The sequence below is a fragment of the Ranitomeya imitator genome, chromosome 1, assembly GCF_032444005.1.
Source record: "Ranitomeya imitator isolate aRanImi1 chromosome 1, aRanImi1.pri, whole genome shotgun sequence".
Classification (NCBI taxonomy): Eukaryota; Metazoa; Chordata; class Amphibia; order Anura; family Dendrobatidae; genus Ranitomeya; species Ranitomeya imitator.
The window spans coordinates 504,077,016-504,096,565 of record NC_091282.1 but is presented as its reverse complement, the minus strand read 5'-3'; the positions used below and the strand labels follow the sequence as shown (position 1 = coordinate 504,096,565).

The following is a 19,550-nucleotide window of genomic DNA, read 5'->3' as shown; positions in this document are numbered from 1 at the left end:
TCCATATTCTTTTGGCCATGTAGAATGTGATGCTCAGAGCTCCATATTCTTTTGACCATGTAGAACGTGATGCTCAGAGCTCCATATTCTTTTGGCCATGTAGAACGTGATGCTCAGAGCTCCATATTCTTTTGGTCATGTAGAATGTGATGCTCAGAGCTCCATATTCAATTTTGGTCATGTAGAATGTGATGCTCAGAGCTCCATATTCTTTTGACCATGTAGAACGTGATGCTCAGAGCTCCATATTCTTTTGGCCATGTAGAATGTGATGCTCAGAGCTCCATATTCTTTTGGCCATGTAGAATGTGATGCTCAGAGCTCCATATTCTTTTGGCCATGTAGAACACGATGCTCAGAGCTCCATATTCTTTTGGCCATGTAGAACACGATGTTCAGAGCTCCATATTCTTTTGGCCATGTAGAACGTGATGTTCAGAGCTCCATATTCTTTTGGCCATGTAGAACGTGATGCTCAGAGCTCCATATTCTTTTGGCCATGTAGAACGTGATGCCCAGAGCTCCATATTCTTTTTACCATGTAGAACGTGATGTTCAGAGCTCCATATTCTTTTTACCATGTAGGACGTGATGTTCAGAGCTCCATATTCTTTTGGCCATGTAGAATAAAAGTATTTGTGTAGTAAATTACAATCAGTTTCCATTTCTTTTGCATGGACGATTTTCATCTGTTCACAGGATAACAGGATAAATATCTTGATTGCAGGGAGCCTCGCCGGTCACTAGAGTGGAAGGTCTGATCCTACTGGATCTGCCTAGTTTTAATGTAACAGAGGTCACTTTATTCAGTGTCTGTGGGGCTAATGGAGACAGTTGTTTGCTGTTCTCAGATCTCCGTCAGTCCCATACCTTTTTAATGGAGCGGTATTGTGCATGCTTAAAGGGAATCTGTCAGAAAGTTTTTGATATTTATTCTGAAGACAGTAGTAGATAGAGGCTGAGACACCAAATTCAGGAATGTGTCACTTTTCTAAGTGTGTGCTGTTGTTTACTAACTGTGAAGGATTTTTGCCCGACTAGTCCAGAAACAAAGCGCCTGTCTAAGGATTTTGCACATGGGGAACCTGGTGTGGGCAGGGTTTGCTTTTTCATCTCTGCTTCATTGCTAAACCTAAAAACGGGAATGTATCAGAACGGCTGCACCTAGTGAGTGATACATTACTGGAATCAGATTTTCTTTGCATACATTATGCTGCTATCAGATTAGGTAACAAAAACCTGGTGACAGATTCCCTTTTTATCTTCTCCATTCAAACGCCTTATTAGAGCGGTCATGCAGTGATGATGAACGGACCTTTAATTTGGTGATTGGGCTGATTCCCAGCTAACAGACATTTATAACATTGCTAATGACACCAAGTGCTTTGGGGCTATATCACAGATTTTTATTTTCCTTTTTTTATGGACTGTGGCCAAAAGCAATGTGAATGTATAATTAAAGGTTACTCCAATCCCAACCTTTCATGGCTGAGATGTGAATAACCCCAACCAGACACTAGCTCAGGTTCATTCATTTCTATGGAAGTTACAGAAACGCGCTGTGGCCGGCCACTAAACTGAGAGATTCCTGTCTGTCATAAAAGGCTAAGATGGGTTTAACACTTTAACTATTTCATTATTGGTTTATAGGGCCACAGGATGAAATGATGCGTTGTCAAGAAGCCTTGAAGTGGATTACCAACGCTGACCTTCTGTCTGCCGTCATCACTTCAATGTCTGATTTGTTTGGGGTTTTAAACCAGAAAGGTAAATGTATGTTTTTAAGCTCTATAATTCTTGTGTCTGATGAGGCTGCAGTGCAGTATAGCGTAGCCTCCACCAGGGGGTGCTGATGAGGAAAGAGAGGTTGCACACTCACAGCGTAGCAACACTGAGCAGCCGCACAGGTGTCACAGGTAACGAAAGAGTGGTCAGACAAGCAGAGTCAGAAACTGTCAGGATCAGAAGTACCAGAGGTAACAGCAAAGCACGAAGTCAGAGACAAGCCAGAAGTCAGAACCAAACGGGAGCGCAGTATCAAAAACGTAAGACGAAGTCGGGGTACAAGCCAGAAGTCAAAGCCGGTCGGGGAACGAGGTATCAGAAATGGAAAGCAAGAGGCGGGGTTCAGAGATCAGGCCGAGTCATACACTGTAGGGAAAATCACCAGACGAACATTAGGTCAGGGATAGAGAACGGATCTCACACAAATACGGGAAGTCAGAGGCAGAAGGATTACTCTGGTATACGGGTCACCTGGAAGCATGAACTATCACTAACCCTGGCCAGCAAATTGTAGAGGACTGAAAAAGCCAAGCCAGCTCCAGAACGAGGCAGAGGGGCAGGCACGTGAGGGCACGTGCCTAGGGCGGGACGATGCATACAGGATGGGAGGGGGGTGAGATGAGCCATGCATACAGGATGGGACGAGGGGGGGTGAAATGAGCCATGCATACAGGTTGGGAGGGGGTGAGATGAGCCATGCATACAGGATGGGAGGGGGGGAGATGAGCCATGCATACAGGATGGGAGGAGGGGGGTGAGATGAGCCATGCATACAGGATGGGAGGGGGGTGAGATGAGCCATGAATACAGGATGGGAGGGGGGGAGATGAGCCATGCATACAAGATGGGGGGGTGAGATGAGCCATGCACACAGGATGGGAGGGGGGAGATGAGCCATGCATACAGGATGGGAGGGGGGGAGATGAGCCATGCATACAGGATGGGAGGGGGGAGATGAGCCATGCACACAGGATGGGAGGGGGGGTGAGATGAGCCATGCACACAGGATGAGGGGGGGAGATGAGCCATGCATACAGGATGGGGGGGTGAGATGAGCCATTCATACAGGATGGGAGGGGGTGTGAGATGGGCCATGCACACAGGATGGGAGGGTGGGTGAGATGAGCCATGCACACAGGATGGGAGGGGGGAGATGAGCCATGCATACAGGATGGGGGGGGAGATGAGCCATGCATACAGGATGGGAGGGGGTGAGATGAGCCATGCACACAGGATGGGATGGGGGAGATGAGCCATGCATACAGGATGGGAGGGGGGGAGATGAGCCATGCATACAGGATGGGAGGAGGGGGATGAGATGAGCCATGCATACAGGATGGGAGGGGGTGAGATGAGCCATGAATACAGGATGGGAGGGGGGGAGATGAGCCATGCATACAAGATGGGGGGGTGAGATGAGCCATGCATGCAGGATGGTAGGAGGGGGGGTGAGATGAGCCATGCATACAGGATGGGAGGGGGTGAGATGAGCCATGCATGCAGGATTAGAGGGGGGGGGGGGTGAGATGAGCCATGCATACAGGATGGGAGGAGGAGGGGTGAGATGAGCCATGCACACAGGATAGGGGGGTGAGATGAGCCATGCACACAGGATGGGAGGGGGGAGATGAGCCATGCATACAGGATGGGAGGGGGGGAGATGAGCCATGCATACAGGATGGGAGGGGGGAGATGAGCCATGCACACAGGATGGGGGGGGGGTGAGATGAGCCATGCACACAGGATGAGGGGGGGGGAGATGAGCCATGCATACAGGATGGGGGGGTGAGATGAGCCATTCATACAGGATGGGAGGGGGTGTGAGATGGGCCATGCACACAGGATGGGAGGGTGGGTGAGATGAGCCATGCACACAGGATGGGAGGGGGGAGATGAGCCATGCATACAGGATGGGGGGGAGATGAGCCATGCATACAGGATTGGAGGGGGGTGAGATGAGCCAAGCATACAGGATGGGAGGGGGGTGAGATGAGCCATGCACACATGATGGGGGGGTGATGAGCTATGCAGACAGGATGGGAGCGGGTGAGATGAGCCATGCATACAGGATGGGAGGGGGGGTGAGATGAGCCATGCACACAGGATGGGAGGGGGGGTGAGATTAGCCATGCACACAGGATGAGGGGGGGGAGATGAGCCATGCATACAGGATGGGGGGGTGAGATGAGCCATTCATACAGGATGGGAGGGGGTGTGAGATGGGCCGTGCACACAGGATGGGAGGGGGGGTGAGATGAGCCATGCACACAGGATGGGAGGGGGGGTGAGATGAGCCATGCACACAGGATGGGAGGGGGGGTGAGATGAGACATGCACACAGGATGGGAGGGGGTGAGATGAGCCATGCACACATGATGGGGGGGGGGGATGAGCTATGCAGACAGGATGGGAGGGGGGTGAGATGAGCCATGCATACAGGATGGGAGGGAGGGGGAAATGAGCCATGCATACAAGATGGGAGGGGGGCATTGTACAGTATGGAGCATCATGTGTGGCCATTATACAGTATTGAGCACTGTGTGGCCATTATACAGTACTAGATTGTGGCCCGATTCTTACGCATCGGGTATTCTAGAATATGCATGTCCCCGTAGTATATGGACAATGATGATTCCAGAATTCGCGGCAGACTGTGTCCGTCGCTGATTGGTCGAGGCAACCTTTATGACATCATCGTCGCCATGGCAACCATTATGACATCATCGTCGCTGTGCCCGTCGCTGATTGGTCGAGGCCGCCCGGCCTCCACCAATCAGAGACGCGGGATGTCTACATCCTTTATGACATCATCGTCGCTGTGCCCGTTGCTGATTGGTCGAGGCCTGGAGGCCTCGACCAATCAGAGACGTGGAATCTCCAGGACAGACAGAAAGACAGACAGACAGACAGACGGAAAAACCCTTAGACAACCTATATATATAATTGTCTAAGGGTTTTTCCATCTGTCTGTCTGTCTTTCTGTCTGTCTGTCTGTCCTGGAAATCCCGGCTCTCTGATTGGTCGAGGCCGCCAGGCCTCGACCAATCAGAGACCGGCACAGCATCGACGTAGAAATCCCGCGTCTCTGATTGGTGGAGGCCGCCAGGCCTCGACCAATCAGCAACGGGCACAGCGACGATGATGTCATAAAGGACGTAGAAATCCCGCGTCTGGTCGAGGCCTGGCGGCCTCCACCAATCAATCAGCAACGGGCACAGCGACGATGATGTCATAAAGGACGTAGACATCTCACGTTTCTGATTCAGCGACGGGCACAGTATCGACGTAGATGTCATAATGGTTGCCATGGCGACGATGATGTCATAAAGGTTGCCTCGACCAATCAGCGACGGGCACACTGTGCCGCGAATTCTGGAATCATCATTGTCCATATACTACGGGGACATGCATATTCTAGAATACCCGATGCGTTAGAATCGGGCCACAATCTAGTTATATATATAGATGGAGCATCATGTGGGGTCATTATACAGTATTGAGCATCATGCGGGGTCATTATACAGTATGGAGCATCATGTGTGGCCATTATACAGTATAGAGCACTGTGTGGCCATTATACAGTGTGGAGCATCATGTGTGGCCATTATACAGTATGGAGCATCATATGGGGTCATTATACAGTATTGAGCATCATGCGGGGTCATTATACAGTATGGAGCATCATGTGTGGCCATTATACGGTATAGAGCACTGTGTGGCCATTATACAGTATGGAGCATCATGTGTAGCTATTATATAGTATAAAGCACTGTGTGGCCATTATACAGTATTGAGCATCATGTGGGGCCATTATACAGTATGGAGCACTGTGTGGCCATTATACAGTATTGAGCATCATGTGGGGCCATTATACAGTATGGAGCACTGTGTGGCCATTATACAGTATAGAGCATTGTGTGGCCATTATACTGTACGCAGCATCATGTGGGGCCATTATACAGTATTGAGCATCATGTGGGGTCATTATACAGTATGGAGCACTGTAAGGCCATATTTTTTTTTTTTGGTTTATAATTATTGTTCATGAAATAGTGTGATCAGCAGTACTAAATGGCTGTGGTTAGGGCGTGGATATGGGTGTGACTAGTTGTGAAATGGGTGTGGTCAGAGGTATGGCCTAAAACTTGCCGCGGCGCGCATAGTGCTCCACAAACTTTGTCCCTCATTTCCTTATTCAAAAGTTGGCAGGCATGATACCGCATTTGCCAGATCGCGGCAAGTGTTGCAAATGTCCACAAACCCCATAGGGAACGAATGAAGCCGAACGCAGTGTTGCTGTAAGTGATCCGTTATGCGGCAGATGCGGAAAAATTGCCGGATCTGCTGCAATATGCTACTTTCACCTCAGCGATTTTTGACAAAGTCACTGCTGATAGTGTCATACTCGCCAAAGGGGGAGGCAGCACTAAAAGTGCCGAGGGCAGCATAAACTCTAAATACGGCCCTGCAGAGAGGGTTAATCCCCACATGACCAGTGCAGAGAGAGAGAATAGTAGAAAACAAACTCTGGACTGGATCATGACATGGTGGTATTTTATTAATATTTTCCAGAAATTAGATTTTACAGTGGCATGTAGTCAGTCAGTGTGCCTAGAAATCTACTGCTGGCACACAGGGCTGTGTAGTCGGTAAGCCAAAACTCAGACTCCTCAATTTCTCTGACTCAGACTCCCGACTCCGACTCCCTCATACATGGCTCATGTTTAAGTGATACATTTACTGTAGTAAAATGGTAATATCAGGCTTTTAATCACCATAAGGATACAATAATCACACTATTTAGATAGAGCATAGAATATATTTATTGGAATACAACTTTCCAACACAAAAAAACTTTAATAAATTGTAATTATGCAATAAACTATGAAGTAAGTGGGAAAACAGTTAACAAAAAGTTACTGAATAACATTTGTGCAGTCTATGAATTTGCTCTGAGAAATAGTATTGCCTTCTTCAGATCCTCCTTTATAGATGACCTCAAATCTGACCTAATTATTTTAAGGCTTGAGAACAACCTCTCAACACTTATTTGGGTTAGTGGCAAAGCGGTGACCATACTGGTAACATCTCTAACAATTTCAGGGTATAAAATAATTGCCTAGTGCACAGTAAGTTTTTATGAACGATTGAACTCTTCTACTTCTTTGAGAGCAAGTGAAAAATTTGCTGAAATATGGTCATTGTGTTTACTGTGGGCGTGAAATATTTTTCCGTTCAGTAACGCTTTACCTGCTCCATGTCCAAATACTTTTCAGAATGAAACTCCTCATCTGATGAGGATGAAGAAACAGCAGCAGCAGCAGCACTGGCAGGACCCGAGTCCTCTTGACCGTCCTGTAGCCCACTCATCCTAACTGCTACCTCAATCAAAGCTTCTTTTCCTTTAGTAAGCTGATGATCATCCAGCAATATACGATGACTCTGGTCCACATAAACAGCTGCCAAAAGAATTTTATTTTCTAATAGCAGTATCTGTGGCACCCCAGGAGTTCGGGTACCACAGTAGTGCTGTCTTCCTCACGGTGAGGATAGTGCTATGTCTGGAGACAAGTGAGATTTCCTTTGGTAGGTTTACACACACACAACACCTTCCACTTCCAGGCCAGAAGGGGGAGCTCCAAGCCCTGTTTTAGGGCAGCTTCCCTCAATAAAGATCCTGGTTTGGAGGCGGAGAGAGCTCAGTTTGTAGTAGAAGTCTGTGTGCGAGGACAGACAGGAGTGGCGCACAGAGTAAAGAGAGAGCTCCAAGAGGCCACGAGCAGGCCTCTGAAGAGCATCAGCGCAAGAATCCGGGTACCGGGAGCCCGAGGCTTTTGTGGATTATAAACACAGAGCAGAACCGGAGGGTATTGTTCTACAAGGACTTTGCCCATAATTACCTGTGGCACAGCAGCACCTAGGAGCCTGGAGTCACCGAGAACAGACCCCAGTTCACATGGCCCGAGCTGCCTGTCATACAGGTACCTGTCCTAGGACAGCAGAACGATTAAAGACCTTGTTGAGACACTTAGTGGCAGCAGGGACTTAGAGACAGAAAGCGCAGAGTGGGAGGCTCCCACCTGACTTACCCAGGGGATCTTGCTTGTCTCTGGACTGCCCGGACTTTTATGCCTGCCCTGTGATCTGGTGCTCTGGACTGTGGATGCTGAAGTCTTCAGTAAAGGTAAAGAGACTGCAACCTTGTGTCCTCGTCCTTCTCTGCACCTCTCACTATATGACTATCTACACATCGGAGCCCTGGGGACATACTTCACCTGTGGGAAGATATACCATCTAGCTGCCATAACATCCCCCAGCAAACCCCTAAAGCAGCGTCGGTCATCCTGACCGAATACCATAGGTGGCGTCACGAACATAAACTTTATCCTTTTAAAGACCTTTCCCTTTTACACGGACTGGGTCAGCTACCATGACATCCGCCTGTGAACCGCAGGACCCGGAACCGAGTACCCCTAGCCCCCGGGGCGACTCATATCCCTCTCTGTTTCAGTGAAGCAACAGTGCCATCTGTGATTAATCCTCCTCTTTGGAACGAGCAAAACAACAAGTTCTTCCACTCCTTTCTGAAAATGCCAGGAGTTAAATTCTCAGCTTCTAAATTTTTAGTTGTAGTAAATGGGTGATGAAGTAATTCCTTTAATTCAGCCACCTGTGTCCATTCACCTTCATTTAGTGTTACCTGAGGATTGGCCATGTCTACAAGAAAGGGTTTCAGCGCAAGCAATCGCTTAACCCCTTCCCGACCTGTGACACAGCGTATGCGTCATGAAAGTCGGTGCCAATCCGACCTGTGACGCATATGCTGTGTCACAGAATGATCGCGTCCCTGCAGATCGGGTGAAAGGGTTAACTCCAATTTCACCCGATCTGCAGGGCCAGGGGGATTGGTCCTACAGCCCAGGGGAAGTGGCTTCACCCCCCCCCCCCCCCTGTGGCTACGATCGCTCTGATTGGCTGTTGAAAGTGAAACTGCCAATCAGAGCGATTTGTAATATTTCACCTATTAAAACTGGTGAAATATTACAATCCAGCCATGGCCGATGCTGCAATATCATCGGCCATGGCTGGAAACACTGGTCTGCACCCCCCACCGCCACCGATTTCCCCCCCCCCCCCCCCCCAGTCCTCCGATCAGTCCGGTACACAGCTCCGCTCCCCTCCGTCCTCCTGTCCGCTGCCCCCGTGCTCTTGTCCGCTCACCCCCATGCTCCAATCCCAACCCCGTGCTCCTATCCACCCCCTCTGCACTCCGATCCACCCCCCGGTGCTCCGATCCACACCCCCCGGGCTCCGATCCACCCCCCCCCATGCTCCCCCCCCACCCCATCATACTTACTGAGCATTCCGGGGTCCGTCCGTCTTCTCCATGGGCGCCGCCATCTTCCAACGGCCGGTAGATTCGTTTCAAGTGCATTTTGATCACTGTGATAAAACCTATCACAGTGATCAAAATAAAAAAAATACTAAATGACTTTATCAATGATTTGATAAATCCGCAATGCTAAACCGCTGCGGATTTATCATGGATTTACCGCGGTTTTTCTGCGCATATCGCTGCGGTTGTACAACTGCAGTTTACTATTGGAGCAGTTGTAAAACCGCTGCGGAATCCGCAGAAAGAAGTGACATGCTGCGGAATGTAAACCCCTGCGTTTCCGTGCAGTTTTTCCGCAGCATGTGTACAGCGATTTTTGTTTCCCATAGGTTTACATTGAACCCCTTCAGATGGATTTACATCGTTGGACATTACAGATCTTCGGAAGGTAAGGATATTGTTTGTTTATTTTTTTTTTTTGGTTACAGAATGAGGGTCTTCAGTGACTGGATTGGGTGTTGAATAAAATATTACAACAACCTTTGTGTTTATTTCATTAAAATAATTTTTAATAATGTGTTTGTGTCTTTTTTAACCCTTTACTACTATTGGATTAATAATGGATAGGTGTCATAATTGACGCCTCTCCATTATTAATTTGGCTTAATGTCACCTTACAATAGCAAGGTGACATTAACCCTTCATTACCCCATATCCCACTGCTACACGGGAATGGGAAGAGAGTGGCCAAGTGCCAGAATAGGCGCATCTTCCAGATGTGCCTTTTCTGGGGTGGCTGGGGGCAGATGTTTTTAGCCGGGGGGGGGGCAATAACCGTGGACCCTCTCCAGGCTATTAATATCTGCCCTCAGTCACTGGCTTTACTACTCTGGCGGAGAAAATTGCGCGGGAGCCCATGCCAATTTTTTAAGCCACTTAACCCTTTAATTTAGTAGATAGAACGGCCAAATTTTGCATATACACACTACTAACATTAGTAGTGTGGAATATGCAAAAAAAAGGTGATATGAGATGGTTTACTGTATGTAAACCATGTCTCATCATGTCGGGTTTAGGAACGAGATAGCAAAAGCCGGTAATTGAATTACCGGCTTTAAAGCTATCTAGCGCTGTATGAAGTAATAATATATATACATATATGTGTCTAATGACACATATATATATATATATATATGTATATATATATATATATATATATATATATATATATATGTAGACAGTATATATATATATATATATATATATATATATATATATATATATAATTTTTTTTTTTTACACATGGATCCCTTGTATAGCCGTGTGTTGGTTTTGCAAGCCTGCGAGAAAAACACGCAGTACAGATGCCATACGGATTACATACGGAGGATGCCATGCGCAAAATACGCTGACACACCCTGCCTACGGAGGAGATACGGACCACTATTTTGGGGACTTTTCAGCGTATTACGGCCGTAATATACGGACCGTATTGTCTTACGCTGAGTTTGACTCCAGCCTTAGGGTTGTGGTTAGGGTTGTGATTAGGGTTATGGCTACAGTTGGGATTAGGGTTAGGGGTGTGTTGGGGTTAGTGTTGGAGGTAGAATTGAGGGGTTTCCACTGTTTAGGCACATTAGGGGTCTCCAAACGCAACATGGCGCTACCATTGATTCCAGCCAATCTTGTATTCAAAAAGTCAAATGGTGCTCCCTCCCTTCCGAGCCCTGACGTGCGCCCAAACAGTGGTTTACCCCCACATATGGGGTACCAGCATACTCAGGACAAACTGCACAACAATTATTGGGGTCCAATTTCTTCTGTTACCCTTGTGAAAATGAAAAAATCCTTGCTAAAACATCATTTTTGAGGAAAGAAAAATGATTTTTTATTTTCATGGCTCTGCGTTGTAAACGTCTGTGAAGCACTTGGGGGTTCAAAGTGCTCACCACATATCTAGATAAGTTCCTTGGGGGGTCTAGTTTACAAAATGGGGTCACTTGTGGGGGGTTTCTACTGTTAAGGCACACTAGGGGCTCTGCAAACGCAACGTGACGCCCGCAGACCATTCCATCAAAGTCTACATTTCAAAAGTCACTACTTCACTTCCCTCTCCGGCATGTGCCCAAACAGTAGTTTACCCCCACATATGGGGTATCACCGTACTCGGGAGAAACTGGCCAACAACTATTGGGGTCAAATTTCTCCTGTTACCCTTGGGAAAATAAAAAATTGCGGGCTAAAAAATCATTTTTGAGAAAAGAAATTTTTTTTTTATTTTCATGGCTCTGCGTTATAAACTTCTGTGAAGCACTTGGGGGTTCAAAGTGCTCACCACACATCTAGATTAGTTCCTTTGGGGGTCTAGTTTCCAAAATTGGGTCATTTGTGGGGGATCTGCAATGATTAGGCACACAGGGGCTCTCCAAACGTGACATGGTGTCCGCTAATAATTGGAGCTAATTTTCCATTTAAAAAGCCAAATGGCATGCCTTCCCTTCTGAGCCCTGCCGTGCACCCAAACAGTGGTTTACCCCCACATATGGGGTATGAGCGTACTCAGGACAAACTGGACAACAACACTTGGGGTCCAATTTCTCCTATTACCCTTGGCAAAATAGGAAATTCCAGGCTAAAAAATCATTTTTGAGGAAAGAAAAATTATTTTTTATTTTCATGGCTCTGCGTTATAAACTTCTGTGAAGCACCTGGGGGTCAATATGCATCTAGATAAGTTCCTTGGGGGGTCTAGTTTACAAAATGGGGTCACTTGTGGGGGAGCTCCAATGTTTAGGCACACAAGGGCTCTCCAAACGAGACATGGTGTCCGCTAACAATTGGAGCTAATTTTCCATTCAAAAAGTCGAATGGCGCGCCTTCCCTTCCGAGCCCTGCCGTGTGCCCAAACAGTGGTTTACCCCCACATATGAGGTATCGGCGTACTCGGGAGAAATTGCCCAATACATTTTAGGATCCATTTTATCCTATTGCCCATGTGAAAATGAAAAAATTGAGGCGAAAAGAAATTTTTTGTGAAAAAAAAAGTACTTTTTCATTTTACGGATCAATTTGTGAAGCACCTGAGGGATTAAAGTGCTCACTATGCATCTAGATAAATTCCTTGGGGCGTCTAGTTTCCAAAATGGGGTCACTTGTGGGGGAGCTCCAATTTTTAGGCACACGGGGGCTCTCCAAACGCAACATGGTGTTCGCTAAAGAGTGGAGCCAATTTTTCATTCAAAAAGTCAAATGGCGCTCCTTCCCTTCCAAGCCCGGCCGTGCGCCCAAACAGTGGTTTACCCCCACATATGAGGTGTCAGCGTACTCAGGACAAATTGGACAACAACTTTCGTGGTTCAGTTTCTCCTTTTACCATTGGGAAAATAAAAAAATTGTTGCTAAAAGATCATTTTTGTGACTAAAAAGTTAAATGTTCATTTTTTCCTTCCATGTTGCTTCTGCTGCTGTGAAGCACCTGAAGGGTTAATAAACTTCTTGAATGTGGTTTTGTGCACCTTGAGGGGTGCAGTTTTTAGAATGGTGTCACTTTTGGGTATTTTCAGCCATATAGACCCCTCAAACTGACTTCAAATGTGAGGTGGTCCCTAAAAAAATGGTTTTGCAAATTTCGTTGTAAAAATGAGAAATCGCTGGTCAAATTTTAACCCTTATAACTTCCTAGCAAAAAAAAATTTGTTTCCAAAATTGTGCTGATGTAAAGTAGACATGTGGGAAATGTTCACCAAATTTCCGTTTTTATCACAAATAAACACATAATTTATTGACCTCAATTTACCACTAACATGAAGCCCAATATGTCACGAAAAAACAATCTTCGAACCGCTAGGATCCGTTGAAGCGTTCCTGAGTTATTACCTCATAAAGGGACACTGGTCAGAATTGCAAAAAACGGCCAGGTCATTAAGGTCAAAATAGGCTGGGTCATGAAGGGGTTAATCATTAATTAGGTGCTGCACCACTGAGTGCCTTTTTTGATCTGATCTGTAGAGGAGGAGCTTTACTACTGAGCATGTACATAAAGTGCAGCACATATTCATCTCAACTAAAAGCCCAGATCAGGACAGAACAGACATTTATAGGAATTTCATTTCAAATTCTTATGAAAAAATATTCAGCACATCTTGCATTGTACTAATTTACCCAATTTATTTTGCATTTTAGTAGTCTGAGTTGGTCCGTTTTATAGCAACTCCGACTCCACCAAAATAGACACCGACTTGGACTCTCACTCCACAGCCCTGCTTGCACATGTTTGTAATTTTCTACTGCCGCTCGATAGCCTCTAAATAGAGGCAAATTGACTCCTGGATTCACGATTTTGTTGATGTTTCTCCACTGTAGACCTGGATTCTAGATCACAAATGCGACTTATAGATGCGTCCAAGAACTGTTTCTCTAAGCTGATGAGCCATCTGAATGTGGGGTCTGAAGCTAGACGTGCAGAACTCCAGAGATTCTCCATTTCTGGGGACCCTGACAGTCTTGTGCACAGACTGATGTGCGGACTTCACAGAATCAACTTCCAGACTTCATCTGTGGACCTTACTAGCACAACTCCCATTGTGGTATGAGAGCATTTACAACGTAGCTATTTATGAGAGTCATTAAACCATTCCTCTGCCTAATTATTTACCATGCCCATTGTTCATGGAAGTGCAGAATTCTCAGTACATTATTATGGCTAGTCTAAAGGTACCTTCACACATAACGATTTCATTAACGATATCGTTGCAACTTCACACTTTTTGTGACGTAGCAACGATCCCGCTAACGATCTCGTTATGTGTGACAGCGACCAACGATCAGGCCCCTGCTGGGAGATCGTTGGTCGCTGGGGAATGATCAGGACCTTTTTTTGGTCGCTGATCACCCGCTGTCATCGCTGGATTGGCGTGTGTGACGCCGATCCAGCGATGTGTTCACTTGTAACCAGGGTAAATATCGGGTTACTAAGTGCAGGGCCGCGCTGAGTAACCCGATATTTACCCTGGTTACCATTGTAAAAGTAAAAAAAAAACAGTACATACTCACATTCCGATGTCTGTCACGTCTCCCGCATTCAGCTTCCCTGCACTGACTGTCAGCGCCGGCCGTAAAGCAGAGCACAGCGGTGACATCACCGCTGTGCTCTGCTTTACGGCCGGCGCTGACACAGTCCGTGCGGGAAGCTGACGGCGGGGGACGTGACAGACACCGGAATGTGAGTATGTTTTTTTTTTTTTTAACTTTTACAATGGTAACCAGGGTAAATATCGGGTTACTAAGCGCGGCCCTGCGCTTAGTAACCCGATGTTTACCCTGGTTACCCGGGGACTTCGGCATCGTTGAAGACAGTTTCAACGATGCCGAAGTCGTTCCCCTGATTGTTGGTCGCTGGAGAGAGCTGTCTGTGTGACAGCTCTCCAGTGACCACACAACCACTTACCAACGATCACGGCCAGGTCGTATCGCTGGTCGTGATCGTTGGTAAGTCGTTTAGTGTAAAGGTACCTTAAGGACTTGGATTTGTTTGCTCACTTAGGGTACATCCAGTTCGCAAAAAAATCCCCTGTATTGTGGATGGGATTTTGATAATTTTTAGCCACACGTTACAAAGAAAATCTGTAGCATAAATTTGCAGATTTCACTCTTATCAATGCAAAAGGTGAAATGTTCGGTGATTCTGCATGATTTTTACCATAAAATCTACTCTGCAGTGTGCAGATTTTACTTCTGTGAAATTTCCGCTGAAGCATATCCAACCAGTGTGGACATAACATTGATCCTTGTGTAGAGTTATTACCTATCCCAATTTAGGACATCGCTGTACCCATTGCACACTCCAGTAATGCTAGTTCTCTTATCTGCTTACAGACGTGCCTGGCTGCCTTGAAAAATCAAATCCTTGCGTTCACCCAGCGGCTTCATGCAGCAGAAATAGATCGGCGTTCATTGCGCCGGGAGCTGTCGAATATTAAGCAGAAAATCCGTGACACAAGTGCAGCACAGAACCAACCTCTCCAGCAATCTGTAAGGACATGCCATTCTTATTGGGATTTGGTGTTGTCTTGGGACACATAATTTGCGTATTGCGTTTTATGCCTTTGTTTGTTCATTTTACTTTTTTGTTTGTTTTTTTTCATTACGAACTATAAGGGTATGTGCACACGATGCAGATTTAGTGCAGTTCTGCAGCGTTTTTTTCTGCAGCAGAAACGCTGCAGAACTGCACTGTGAGTTACAATTCAATGAAAATCAATAGGAAAAAAAAAAAGCTGTGCACATGGTGCAGAAAAATCCGTGCAGAAACGCTGCAGATTTCAAAGAAGTGCATGTCACTTTTGTGCAGTTCTGCAGCGTTTCTGCACCCATAGGCTCCCATTTTGTGGGTCAAATCTGCATAAAAACTGCAGATGTAAAAACCATCTGCAGGTTTTATGCGGATTTGGGTGTCAAAACCGCAGCAGACGGAAGTGACGTCAGTGATGTGGAGGAAGTGTGTGGGCGGAGTGTAGTGAAAATGGAGTCGTACCGTCGGATGGGGATCGATGTGAAGCGCATGGTGGAAATGGTATGTAGTGTCTGTGTGTGTGTCGGTCTGTGTGTCTGTCTCTCTGTCAGTAGTGACTCATTGTAGTCATTCGTCGGGTGGGACTACTTCTCCCATCGAAATGTGATGATGGGAGAGTTGTCCCATCGTCAGGCGACTGACTACAATGGGTTAAAAACACAAACACACATAAAACATACATTACATACAACATATAACATGTGCCCCCACCCCACCGATCCCCCCCCAAGCCACCGATCTGTCCGGTACACTGCTCCGGCTCCCCTCCGTCCTGTGCTCCGCTCCCCCCGTGCTCTTGTCCGCTCACCCCCGTGCTCCAATCACCCCCCCCCCCCCCCGTGCTCTGATCCAACCCCCCTGCACTCCGATCCACCCCCCCGTGCTCCGATCCACCCCCCCGCGCTTTGATCCACACCCCCCCATGCTCCGATCCCCCCCCCCCCCCGTGCTCCCTCCCCCACCCCATCATACTTACCGTTCCTCCCGGGGTCCGTCCGTCTTCTCCCTTGGCACCGCCATCTTCCAAAATGGCGGGCGCATGCGCAGTGCGCCCGCCGAATCTGCCGGCCGGCAGATTCGTTCCAAAGTGCATTTTGATCACTGAGATATAATCTATCTCAGTGATCAAAGTAAAAAAAAATAGTAAATGACCCCCCCCCCCCCCCTTTGTCACCCCCATAGGTAGGGACAATAAAAAAATTAAGAATTTTTTTTTTTTCCACTAAGGTTAGGGCTAGGGCTAGGGCTAGGGTTAGGAAATTACATCATGACATGGACAAATTTTTCTTTTTAACTTTATTAGTTTAGCTTTAAAAAACGCTTACAAAACTGCATGAAAAAACGCATAAAAAACTGCACCAAAACTGCACTGAAAAAAACACATAAAAAACGCACCTGCGGATTCTGCCAGGAGATGAAGATTTAGTGCAGATTTTATGCAGAAAATTCTGCATCAAATCTGCATCGTGTGCACACAGCCTAAAACTCCTATGGGATAGAAAACAAATATAAATCAGAGGGTTAAGCCATCATGTCTGATTAATGGCGCAGTACCATATCACGTTAATGGCTAGAATAAAACTCCCCCCACTCTAAGCCAGTTGTCGAATATGTTAAAGGGAACCTGTCGCCATAATTTCGCTACCCCAACTGAGAACAGTGGGGCAGAGACCCCGATTCCAGCGATTTACTGGCTGCAGATGTACCAGTTCTCTGAATGCTGAGCTCTGTATAACCCCTGTATAACACTGATTGGCATCTTTCTGTTTACACTGTGCATAGGCAGAAAGCTGCCAATCAGGGGTGAGGTTATACAGAGGTCATGAATATGAAGGGCTACATGGCAGCAGGTTTTCTAATCCTCTAGTGATAATCTCCTGTTGAAATAAGTGATTTTATCAAAACTATAACAAGCAGCCCCGTAAGTGTTACCTCTCTGGAATCAGGGTCTCTGTCTCTACTTCATTCTGCTCTCAGATTAGGTTGCAAAAACCTGATGACCGATTCCCTTTAAAGGTTACTCATTGTCTTAGAATATTTAAATGGGTTATCCAGAACTAATTTATTGTTTTTACGATGGGCCTAAGAATTAACAGGCAGGTATTTGCTAACTACCTGCCTGTGCTGCCCAGCGCCAATCTCTGTCGTCACATCCTGACGGCGATTCTGTGGCATCAGAGCATAGTCTTTTCGTCCGCTCTGCCATATGGAAGCCATGTGACTGCTGATGTCATGTTGATTGTCAGCCCCCTCCCCAGTGCCTAACTGTAGGGAGCTGGCTGTCAATCAGCATAACATCAGCAGTCAGAGGTGGAGCTAGCAATGAGTAGAACAGGCGGTTAGTTAACTATCTGCCCTGTTAGCTCTTAGTCGCAAAGTAAAAAAAAAAAGTTTTGGAAAACCCCTTTAACATATCATGGTGACATGTCGTAAGTATTGATCGGTGAGGGTCCTGGTGCTAAGGCCAGTTTCACATTTGTGGTTGTGTACGCAGCGTTTCTTCCGCAATTATCCGCATGCGTTGTGTATTCCTATCTTTAACATTAGGGACGCATGTGTCTGCGATCGGTTGCGTTTTGCCGCGTTTGACGTCGCATGCGTCGTTTCGTCGTCTGCGGTTTGGCGCGGTAAACGCTACATGTAGTAATCTTAGAGGCGTCAATTTGCTGCCTAGAAACATATGCTGTTGTTAGCGCAAGGAATGCATTACTGTCTATGGGAACGCAAGCGTACACATGTCTTTGCATACGCATGCGTTTGATGCGCTTGCGTACTTCGCACTGCGCATGTCCAGGAACTGATTTAGACATGCCCATTAAAGACACACCCTCCTGGAAATACGAAACGCATGCGCATAAAAAGCGCAAACACATGTAAAATGTATGCAAACGCTGCGGTTTTTTTTACCATCATGTGTAAGCTGATGTGGATAAAAACGCTGCGTTACCAGACGTTTGCATGCGTTTTTGCATGCGGTTGCGGACGATACGCTGCGGACTTAACCGCAAATGTGAAACTAGCCTAAGACCATTAAAACCAGGAACAGAAAGTCACTTGGAGTGCAGAGAAATCCCCAAATAATTACTTGCTATAAAATGAGGTGTTGTACAAAAGTAAAGTGACATTAAAAAAAACAACAAACAAACTATACATAATTGGTATCACCGTTATATCTAACAGAACCCCTGAGCCTAATATAGCTTAATCATAACAGCAGTGAAACATGATTATTCACTTCATTAGAATACTTAAAATGACGAATTACCATATTTTTCGGACTGTAAGACGCACTATTTTCCCCCAAAATTCGGTGGTCTGACGTTGCAGGGCGATGATCTCCCTCCCATCCCAGCCTGGTGCGACAGGTTCGGCGGTGCTCAGTGGTGCGGGGGGGCGGCCCCGGCGACAATTTGTGAAAGCCCCGCACTTCTATTGCCTCGATGCTGCGGCCTCCGGGAAAATGGCCGCCAGAGCCGGCGTATGCACAGATTGAGATCTCGGCTCAGGAGATCTCGTCTCCCGAGATCACGCCATTCCATGTTCCTCACCATTTTTCATATTTCACCTTTTGGTTATTTTAGTATTCTTATTTGTATTGTTGCAAACAATGTTAGTGTTCCTTCCTCGGCCATTATCCCAATGCATGAGTTACTTTGTAATTTTCGCTATTCTAATAAAGTGAATCATTTCTAAGCGACATTCCGGTGTATACTGTAGCTGTGTGTTTTTGCTTAGAATAATTTTTTCTGATTACATGTTATTTATACTGACCAGTGAAAAGATGTCATACACTTACACCAATTCCTGTGCTGCTTAAAGGGAACCTGTCACCTCAAATTGGCGGATATTAAAATGATTTCCGCAATATTTTAGGGAATAAGAGTAAAAGCATTACTGCGCATGTGCCCGCGCACTATGTCCCGGAACACAGCGAAATACTTCTGGGACATAATGCGCGGGCGCATGCGCAGTAATGCTTTTTGGTTTTGCCCGCAGTAGGGCAAAGCATACTGCGCGTGCACCACCGAAGACTGCTGTATGGCGCACGTGCCAACTATGGCGCACGCATACTCTTATTCCCTAAAATATTGCGGAAAACAGGGACGGACGGGGTGGAGAAATGAAGAGGATACGCCGCCCATCGGACCGGTAACAAATCATTTTAATATCCCGCCAATTTGAGGTGACAGGTTTCCTTTAAAGGGATTTTCTGGTTTTGAAAGACTCTTGTCTCAAAGCTGTTGTTTGACTTAAAAACCCTCCCTGGCTCCAGCGTTGAGTCTCCACTGTTGTTCCCGGTGCCTGTTTTTGTCTACAGTGATGACTTTATGTTGACAGCGCTGCAGCCTATCCCTGAGC

General features: G+C 46.5%; 1 protein-coding gene across 1 annotated transcript in view; it reads left to right on the top strand.

The window, feature by feature from the left end:
* Window positions 1-19,550, top strand: part of CCDC171 (coiled-coil domain containing 171) — a 149,241-nt gene that overhangs the window by 110,204 nt on the left and 19,487 nt on the right. The window contains exons 17-19 of the mRNA XM_069766329.1: window positions 1,651-1,767; window positions 13,484-13,707; window positions 14,996-15,151. Of these exons, the coding sequence (XP_069622430.1) occupies window positions 1,651-1,767; window positions 13,484-13,707; window positions 14,996-15,151 (497 nt within the window). The remainder of the gene's footprint in view (window positions 1-1,650; window positions 1,768-13,483; window positions 13,708-14,995; window positions 15,152-19,550) is intronic.